Below are 10692 nucleotides of genomic sequence, written 5' to 3'. Positions count from 1 at the left end.
CACAGAACATTTTGCATCAATCCGACAGCAAAAAGATAATTGAAATGGCTCAGTTTCTGTTGGATTGTCAAGGTTGGAACCTCGACTTATGTGTATTACAAAAGTATATTGTCCACCAAGGTGTTTCAAGTTTGAATCCAGTTTGTGATACAAAAATCACTTTCACTGAGGAGGTTAGCAATGTTCATGTGGTCTGTCCTGTAATCCCCCGATGTCTTTCTGGAAAGAATTCTGACTGGAAAAATATCGGGGAAACCAATGCCAACAATAGAATCTTCGGATTCATATGATATGATGATGATTCAGACACAAATGGCTGATGCAATATTCATGCAAGTATAAAAGCTTTGTTACTGATCCAGTTTCAGAACCAGACAAAACTGACTTTCGTTTGGATTTTTCTGACTCTTAAAGTTCCTGTTTACTTATCTCACTACAAAGGGCAAAGTTAGATACAAGGTCAATTTTTCACGTGGAAGAAAATCCTGCTTCCTCAAAAAAGGACACACTGGTTTGGAACAAAATTAAAAATTGCCTTAGTCCATAAGAATTTATCCACTGATAAAGGATAAAATAGACTAAGCGTGGCATCAGAACAAATACTACACTTTGCTCTGAGCCAAAAAGCCAAGTAGGTATTTAGTTAACTACCACTGCAAGAATTTAGATACCAGGATTGGAAAGTGAGATTAAGTCGTCAGCACCCCAGAGGAGGGGCACTCTAACTTGCAAAAAGTGCCTGAACAGCTCTGTCGGCTTTCAGATAAGATCTTTAAAAGAATCTAAACTGATTAAAGTTATACTGATCTATTAAAAAAAAAGCAGAGTAAAGAAAAAAGAGAAAGAAAACAAAAATGACAGAAGAAGAGTCTCAAATCTAATAGGTCTCACACTATCTGCCAAGCACCAGCCTCTGTCTCATCACCACAATATTGCATCCTTGCACCTGTTCTACAAGTACTTTAATGAAATGTGCTCTGATGAACTCATAGCTCTTGTATCTCCTTGATGTACATACTCCCGACAAATCCGACAAACAGCAAAATCCCATCTCTTCACTGCTGAGATCCCTAGATGCCAGAAAGCATTTTACTCTAATAATTTCTTCTCTTAATTTACTGGATTTTGGAACTCCCTTCTTGTTTCCTGCTTCCCTCTATGCAGAAGTTTAAATGTAATGTGAACAGACATCTTGCTGCTCAACTCTTCACAGTAAACATGATCACAAATAATAGCCCCTTAAGTCCAAGTGCCCCTTCACTTCGTTTGGGGTGAAAAAAAGTAAAAATAGGAATGAAACTAACATGCTGGTATTTCTTGATACTAATTGAACATTTCTTTCTATTTTTTTTCAAATTATTATTATTTATTTTTTATTTTTTTGGAAAAGTTGAAAATAGCTATTTAGAAATTTAAAATTGTAACTGGCATTGAATAAAGAAATATTTGGATTATTCAGACTACTGTTCTCAGCTTGGACATTATTTATTTAGTTATTTTTTTACAAAGGAGTCACCACTTATCAAGGCCCGGAGGATAAGAGTTAATGGGTGTACAGTAGTCAATGGGAAAGTATCGTAGTTATCGTTAGTTGTGGAAATTTGGTAAATTGGATTACTTAAGGCGATGGCTCATCAAGAACTTGTTCATGTTGGACTTGAAGACAACTATATTGTAGTCAGTTGGAAAACAGGAAAACGGAATGGAGTTCTACAGTCGTGCAGTTCTAAGAAAGAAACTTTGTTCATGGAATCTACATTTAGGTTTAGGCACAGATAGAGAGTGGGGGAAATTATTGATAGTGGTGTCAGCTTCTCATGACATTTCAACCAATATAAACAAACTTCTTCAGGTGCATTGTGTAGGAATCTTTATGTCAAACTTGGGAATTTGAGGAATTCTGAACAGAACCCACGGAGATAGTACAACAGATAAATGAGCTAAGTGTAATATTCAGTTTCAAGCGACAGTCTTGTGGAAGTTGAAGGTTCAATCCTCAGTGCAGGCAGGACTAAGAATACAATTACAAATGCCTTTAGACTTCTACCCAGTCATGGATGACCGAACATGATCAAGCTATTATCATGGATTAAATAAACGGTGCCATTCGAAATCCCATACAAATACTCCACGGCCGATATAAAACTTCTTGAGTTCAACAAGATGCACGTGAAGAAAGTCAGAGGTTACATCTGCCAAAATGTAGTGAGAATAACATCCAGTTGTCTGAATAATCCAAGTGATACTAATTTATAGCTTGGATTTTATTCTCACAACTTTTCCACTGATATAACTTCCAACCTTTTTCAGGTGCACTGTGTCAAACTCAGAATCTGTATGGAACTTCAAACAGGACCCTTTGTTTAGTTCACGGTGGTAGCACAACAGATAAAGGTGCTAAGTAATAATCGAATAGTGACAACCTTGTGGAGGTTGAATGTTCAATTCATAGTATGGGCAAGACTAAGAATATAATTACGAATTACTTTAGACTTCTACCTGGTCATGGCTGACAGAATGAGAGCATGCTACCTCTGTGGATTAAATGATGGGCCTCATTTGAAATGCTGTACAGACACCCTGAGTTTGACATAAAGATTCTTGTGTTCAATAGGATGCATGTGAAGAAAGTTGGAGGTTACATCAGCAAAAACGTTGTTAGAATAACATCCAGTCGTCTGAATAATTTAAATAACCAACAGAACAGAACCCTTTATTTAATCTACAACAAATGAAAGTGTTAAGTAATAATCAGTTCTAAGTGACAGTCTTCTGAAGGTTGAAGGTTCAATCCTCAGTGCGGGTGAGGTTAAGAATGCAATTATGAATTAATTAAGACTTCTTCCTGGTCATGGCTCATGAAATAATAGCATGCTATCTCCGTGGATTAAATGAAGGACCTCATTTGAAATTCCGTGCAGATAAATTGAGTTCGACACAAAAATTCTTGAGGTCAATAAGATGCATCTGAAGAAAGTTGATGGTTACATCAAGGGAAACATGAGAATAATATTTTAAATGAGAACCATAGTCCAAATAATCCAAAAATCAACCCTTATCTAAAAATTTCCAAAACGGATTTGCATGACTTATAAGAAGTATCTGAATATGAAAATAATTACAAGTTGTAGAAATGTCGATGTCATTTTGGTTTGTTATCTACATGAATTTATTTCGGTACAATATTGATTTTTTTTTTGGGATTTCATTTTAATTCACTCGATGTTCTCAGAAATCAAAGAGCCCCACTTTCCAGGGCTAAAAAATAAAAAGCAAATAACATATACATAAATCGCGATATATCAGAACAGTCAGTGAGGCGGACAAGGGGTAAGGGTTTAGACTTCTTACCGTGGGGTCCCGATTTCGAATCTCGCTAGATTCAGCCACTCTGATGAGTCGTAGACGATGAAACACGTGTCAGTGGATAATTATATTTTAAAAATAATATATATGCTGCTCCCCATGTGGGGGTACCAAATTGGTTAAAGGGAAAATTATTCCCAACTCGCATTTAGGTATAAATGCACTTTCGTAAATAATTGAATTTATTCAAGACGTATCGCAAAAACAAAAACAAATAACATATATTAAAACATAGATATTTGAATATTTCATTAAAGTTCTTGTTTACCTCTCAAAAACTGAGTTAGTAAAAAAATTGGGAACATAATGTTCCTCTCCACAATTGGCCATTTAAATATGTTATAATAAACCTTTCTTGTGGTCTCTTGGTCTTATTGGATTCAAGAACAAGAATTCATCTATTCTGGTGGAGTATCCAGCTTTGTGCATTTACTTGAGGTAACATCACTTGGAGAAAGTGAACTAATCTTCGTATGAGCAAATATAAGGTAGCCATACCAAGGAGATTTTATTTGAGCCGTGAATCTATGTTGAATCTACTTTGGTACGATATCTACACGTGTATTGCAATCTATGCATATCTCGTATTGTAATCAACACGATGCAAGAACGAGCAAAACAGTTCACATAATTTCAAAAGAATGTGGAGTAGAGAGGCATATAGTATGGATAGTTTTGCCTTGTAGATAGTTAAAGTAGTACCAAGATGTCGTATGAATGATGTAAAAAAAAAAAAAAAATAAAACAACTTTTTTGTTTTGTCTTCTGTTCAAATAAATCTTTTTATGGTTTTGAAATAAATAACTTATACGTAGTATTTGAATATGAAAATAATTACAAATTGTAGAAATGTCGATGTTGTTTTGGTTTGTTATCTACAGAACATGAATCTATTTCGGTATGATATTGACTTTTTTTTTGGTTTCATTTTAATTCACTCAATGTTCTCAGAAATCAAAGAGCCCACTTTCCTTGGTCTAACATTTGATCTCTATATTAAATACATAGATATTTGAACATTTCATTAAAGTTCTTGTTAATCTCTCAAACACCGAGTTAGTAAAAAGTTGGGAACATAATTTTCCTCTCCACAATTGGCTATTTAAATATGTTATAATAAAACTTTCTTATGGTCTCTTGGTCTTATTGGATTCAAGAACAAGAATTCATCTAGTCTGGTGGAGTATCCAGCTTTGCGCTGTTACTTGAGGTAACATCACTTGGAGAAAGTGAACTAATCTTCGTATGAGCCAATATAAGGTAGCCATACCGAGGGGATTTTATTTGAGCCGTGAATCTACTACTTTAAATCTACTTTGGTACGATATCTACACGTATATTGCAATCTATGCTTCATAAATCTACGTTGTTATGTGAACCCACATCTCGTATATTGTAATCAGCACGATACAAGAACGAGCAAAACAGTTCACATAATTCCAAAAGAATGTGGAGTTAACGAGCCTAACCCTAACGTTCAAAGAAGAGACTGTGCGACACTTCAGCCAATTATTCAACAAGAAGTCACCGGAGGCTCAGTAATCTATTCCTTGTAGATATCAAGCCAAAGTAGAGAGGCATATAGTGTGGATAGTTTTGCCTTGTAGATAGTTAAAGTAGTACCAAGATGTCGTATGAATGATGTAAAAAAAAAAAAAAAAAAAACTTTTTTGTTTTGTCTTCTATTCAAACATAAGTTTTTATGGTTTGGAAATAAGGCTCAGTAATCTATTCTGACAAATCAATCTATTGCTTGTAAATTTTTTTTTTTTACGAAGGAGTCATCACTTATCAAGTCCTGGAGGCCACTTGAGGATAAGGATAAAAGTTAATGAGTGTACAGTAGTCAATGGGAAAATTTCGTAGTAATCATTAGTAGTGGAAATTTGGTAAATTGGATTACTTAAGGGATGGCTCATCAAGAACTTGTTTATGTTGGACTTGAAGATGACCATATTGTAGTCAGTTGGAGAGCAGGAAAACGGAACAGTGTTCCACAGGCGTGCAGTTCAAAGAACTGCACTGTTCATGGAATCTACATTTAGGTTTAGGCAGAGATAGAGAGTGGGGGAAATTTTGATAGTGGTTTCTTATTTCAAGCCAAAGTAGAGAGCATACAATATTGACATTTTTTCCTTTTATCAAATCAAGGTATTCCAGAAATGATGTTTCTGGCAAAGAGGGAAGAATTGCTGTTTTCTGGATCAGAATGTATTCCTTCTCACACTTCTTGTTGGCAAGTTTTTTGACCTTGAAATATATATATTTTTTTTAGCTCCTTACATCAAGTGGCATCATGCCTTGTCTGGAGTGATTTCCATGAAAACAAAAAGAAAGAGATACCAAGCCAAAGTAGCGCCAAGATGTTGCAGGAATAATCACACACACGCACACACACACACACACACACACACACACACACACAAAGTAGCATTTGTTTTGTCTTCTGTTCAAGCAAATTATGTTTTTTTAGTTTCAAAATAAAATTTCATTTGCGGGTTCGATCCATCACAAATTTCAAGTTCTAAATACGGCATTGATTTATCTGAACTGACACTCAAACATTTCCCACTTGCCGTGTTGTACAACAACGTCGGTGCATCCTAAAAAGAAAAAAAACAGAAGTTATTATTTACATTTAAATTGCATTTTTGTGAAGTCACTGCTTATCAAGACCCAAAGGCCACTCGAGGATAAGGGTTAATGAGTGTCATGTGGATAGGGAGACAACACTGTGATTATCAAACTTGGGTAGTGTTGGTTTATTTAAGAAGATAGCTCAACAGGAACGTGAAAATGGAAGCAGCCCTGCAGTCTATGTTCCACAAATGGGCAGTTCTTTTCTTTACAAGGGAGTCACTACTTATCAAGGCCCGAAGGCCACTCGAGAATAAGGGTTAATGAATGTAAGGTGGTAGCTTAATTGTTAATGGTGCAGACTGGGTAGAAATTATATTTAAGGAGACGGCTCAACAATAACTTGTTTGCATTGGACTTGAAGATTACTATATTGTAATCAGTCGGGAAGCAGTCCAATGGAACAGTGTTCCACATGCGGGCAGTGCTAGAATAGTAGGTGAATGTGTGACATTTAGTAGGATGCCCATTTCTAGTAAAACCCAAAAAATAAGAAAATTGAGGGGGGGGGGGTTTAAGCAGAACTTCCATAGGCAGAATTTCTTTCCAGTGGAACACCATACCACAGGGATGCTTCCCAGCTAACTACAACATAGTCGTCTTAAGTCAAATGTTAACAAGTTCTTGTTGATCCTTCCCATTAAGTACATCAAATTCGGTTCAGATCGTACCATCATTTGCAATCCTCACAGTGTTTGTCTCACCATCCACAAATCATTAATCCTTGTCCTTGAGTAGTTTTGGGCCTTGATGAACAGTGAATCACTAATAAAAAAAAAATTCCTATTTCCATTTTTTAAACCAAACAAAGGGAGATAAATCTAAGCAAAAGAGTCACTTGAGATGTTCAATGGCATCCTTGTGTCCCTTTCTCTCTCACATTTCATTAATTTTGGAATGGTTTTCTTCTGACTAAAATTGTTGACTTCAAGACATAGGATGTTTTTTTTTTTTTTTTTTACTTGGGAATCACCACTTATCAAGGCCCGAAGGCCACTCAAGGATAAGAATGAATGTAAGGTGGTAGTAATCATTAATGCTGGAAATTGGGTAGAATTTGATTATTTATGTGGACGGTTTTAACAAGAACTTGTTTACATTGAATTTGAAGGCTAGTATGTCGCATCAACCGGGAAGCAGACCAGCGAAACAGTGTTCCACAGGCAGGCAGTTCTGAGAAAGAAGCTTTGTTCATGGAATCTGCGCTTAGATTTAGGCACAGATAATTTCAACTCGTGTTCATTAACTTATCAAATTCAGCTCAGATCCAGCCATCAAGATATTTGTTTCACAATTCACATAACATAAACCATTAATCCTTGTCCTTGAATGGCTTTTCGGCCTTGATGAATGGGGAATCACTAGTAAAAAAAAAAAAAAAAAAAAAAATTCATCCTACATGTTTTCAAGAAAACAAAGAAAAATTCAAAGAATAAAATCGAAGCAAAAAAGGGTCACCTGAGACGTCCAGTGCCATTCTTGTGTCCCTTTCCCTCCGTGGCATTTCATCAATTTCGGAATGATTTTCTCTCGGCTAAAATCATTGACTTCAAGACAAAGAGTATTGGCCAATTTCAACTCATGTTCCGTAGTCTCTGACCACATCTGCAAAAAACAAAAAAAGAAAGGAAAGAAAGAAATTAAATAGAAAACATGCCAAGCATGCGTGGTCCCCCTCCATGAGTGAAAAATTTACTTTCACCATGACTAATGTTTGTGCAAAATTTCAAAAAAAATTCAAGGCATAGTTATTGACAAAAGTGCAAACAAATGAATGATTTGGGTGCAATAATGATCCCTAGGAGGGCAACTAAAGTTATCCTGGAAAATCCGTTCTGCCAAAAATTTACTTTCACCATGACTAATGTTTGTGTAAAATTTAAAAGAAAAATCCAAGACGTGGTTATTGAGAAAAGTGCATACAAATGAGCGAAAGAATGGGAGTGAATTACTAGGCCAATCCCTTCTTTGTCGGAGGACCAATAAATGTGAAAAATATCCATGTAATATCTTCTTCTTTCGTATGCATAAAATAATCTCAATTTTTCCCCTGTCAGTAGAGTTTCAATAGAAGGTAGCAAACATTTTCACTATCAATTAAGTCCTATCACATCACTCTGTTCCTTTTTTTTAAATAATAGAATTTTTTTAAGATCCCCCCAACTCCACATAATTTCATTTTAACTTCCTTATTCCCTTCTACATAATACATAGATTTTTTTTTTTTTTTACATGGGGGTCCCCACTTATCAAGGCCCAAAGGCCACTCAGGGATAAGGGTTATTGTGTGTACAGTAATCAATGAGATAGTATTGTAGTAATCATTAGTATTGGGGGTTTTGATAGAGTGTCTTACTTAAGGGGGCGGTTTGTCAGGAGTTTGTTTATGTTGGACTTGAAGATGCCCAATACAAAATAAAAATTGCCCCCTTCCTGAGAATATAGGAACATTGAATTACATAGTTTGATTGTAACTATTTACTATTTCTTAGATTTTGTAAACCTATTCTGTATTGGAGACAAACATTTGCATTTCTACAGGTTCACAAATAGCTACAATCAAAAAAGAAAAATCTGACAATAAAACTGATGTCCAACTTGTTACAAACCTGTTTTATATAATCTGAACCTGGCATACATTCATTGATTTTTAATTTTGATCGCTTATCATAAGCTGCTCCAATAGATTCAACACACATACCAGTTTTTATGTGCAAAATCTGAAATAAATAAAAAAAGATGCAGTAAATCACAGTAACTGAATCGATTATTAAAATTTTTAATTTATTTAAATACGAATTTGAATTTTTAAATCATTTTATATATAGAATTCAGAAGAACTGCGACATAAATCTTGCATGTTTTAAATTATTGCTCAGTTATTTCCCTTGATTTTAGAGATTTTTTTTTTTTTCAAAAATGGTGGCCTACACTTTTGATATTCACAAAATTGGATTTTCTTTTTATAAAAATAAAACTACATGATCAATTTTAGTGATTTTTGGAATATGATAATTGTAGAGATTTTCCTTTATTTTTGTTTTTCCAATATATTGGGAATTCTGGACAAAAACTGATAATTTAAATTTCAAACTTATTTAAAATTATTATTAATTTTTATTATTAAAATTTATATAAATCTAATGAGACTTCATGGAAATTCCACAGTGTCTTCTAATCTGTATAATTTCCTGTTGTTGTTTTTAATAATAATAATAATAATAATAATAATAATAATAATAATAATAATAATATTCATTTTGAAATAATAACTGTCTGTCAGGGTCAATACTATCAAAAAAAAAAGATCAATTCTTCCATAAAAATAACTGTCATCGTTAACTAAATATTATTTAAATAAATAAAAAAAAATATAAAGAAAGATCTAAGAAATAAACTTGCTTTCCTTTACATGTAATTCATTGAATAACTTGTGCAGATTTTATTATAATTAAAATAATGGGGAAATTTCATCAATCTGAATAATTTACTGTTAAATGTCTGTCAGGGGTGGGAGTGGGGTGAATAGTATTAACAATAACAACAACAAAATTATTCTTTCTCCTTTTCTAAAAGTGATTGTAAATATTTTTTAAATAAATAAAACGAATATGGCTACTTTTTATTTGTTAAAAAATGTAGCAATTTAATTTGTTTTTTAAAATAATGCATAAAAATAATTTTCAGGTAAATATTCTTTAACTCAACAAAACGAATAGAGATTCTGTTTAACTTATAGATGAGACCTTGACAGGCACTCTCGTTTTAATGTTACAGTAATGTTAGAGTAACGTTACAAACTCCCAAAGTCTCCAAATTAGGGCCTCCCCACTGGCTGCAATTTCATGTTACACATAGAACAGTTTAGTCGATGTAAATCTTTATAAATAAAATGTGTTTGTCTGTGTGTAAATATTTAACCGATAAACTCTTTGTAACATAACACGCTTACACACAGGACACTCGTGTTGTATGCAGTCTACGTTTCAAGGAACATAGGACAAGTGATAACTCAAATCTTTTTTTTTTTTTTGTAACAACAACATTTATTTCCTTATTGTTACAGCTGTGATGTCACCTATGTCTCTAACACGCTCTTTTTCATTTTTATAGTCTTTCCTTTTCCTTACTGTGGTGAAATTTCAGAAGTAACAAAATGAAGAGAGATTCTATTTAACTCATAAATGAGACCTTGACAGGCTATTTCATTATAGTGAGTAATGTTAACTAAAGAGTAAATAAAAACTCCCAAACTACTCAAATTAGGGCTTCACTACTGGATGCAATTTCATGTTTTTTTTGTTTTTGTTTTTTTTACATGAGGGTCACCACTTATCAAGGCCCGAATGCCACTCAGGGATAAGGGTTATTGCATGTACAGTAATCAATGAGATAGTATTGTAGTAATCATTAGTATTAGGGGGTTTTGATAGAGTGTCTTACTTAAGGGGGCGGTTCGTCAGAAGTTTGTTTATGTTGGACTTGAAGACATCCAAGTTGTAGTCAGGTGGGAAACAGGCAAGTGGAACAGAGTTCCACTGGCGTGCAGTTCTAAGAAAGAAGCTTTGCTCATGGAATCTACGTTTGGATTTAGGCACAGATAAAGCCAGACGGGTGTTTCTCGTGAAAGATTGGCGAGGAGGGACGAGGGATTGGAGCTCAGACGAGCACCTGCCATGGAAATAGCGA

At 34.3% G+C, this 10692-nt stretch overlaps 1 protein-coding gene and 1 pseudogene across 3 annotated transcripts in view; both read right to left on the bottom strand.

Moving 5' to 3' along the window:
* Window positions 1-457: 457 nt before the first annotated feature.
* On the bottom strand, window positions 458-639 carry LOC145264050 (U2 spliceosomal RNA; annotated as a pseudogene).
* Window positions 640-5012: 4373 nt separating this feature from the next.
* LOC145263795 (polypeptide N-acetylgalactosaminyltransferase 11-like) overlaps window positions 5013-10692 on the bottom strand; it is a 107744-nt gene continuing 102064 nt past the window's right edge. For 2 of the 3 annotated variants that reach the window (XM_080120856.1, XM_080120857.1), the window contains exons 11-13: window positions 8613-8723; window positions 7462-7608; window positions 5437-5969 (exon numbers count right to left, since the gene is read on the bottom strand). In XM_080120856.1, the coding sequence (XP_079976982.1) occupies window positions 5826-5969; window positions 7462-7608; window positions 8613-8723 (402 nt within the window). In that variant the 3' untranslated portion in view covers window positions 5437-5825. Of the gene's footprint in view, window positions 5970-7461; window positions 7609-8612; window positions 8724-10692 lie in introns of all 3 variants that reach the window. The other variant, XM_080120855.1, reaches the window with a different exon arrangement.

This window comes from Euprymna scolopes, chromosome 39 (genome assembly GCF_053919585.1).
Source record: "Euprymna scolopes isolate OS-2025 chromosome 39, ASM5391958v1, whole genome shotgun sequence".
NCBI classification, from domain to species: domain Eukaryota; kingdom Metazoa; phylum Mollusca; class Cephalopoda; order Sepiida; family Sepiolidae; genus Euprymna; species Euprymna scolopes.
The sequence above is the reverse complement of the archived record's forward strand: the minus strand, read 5'-3'. Positions and strand labels throughout refer to the sequence as shown.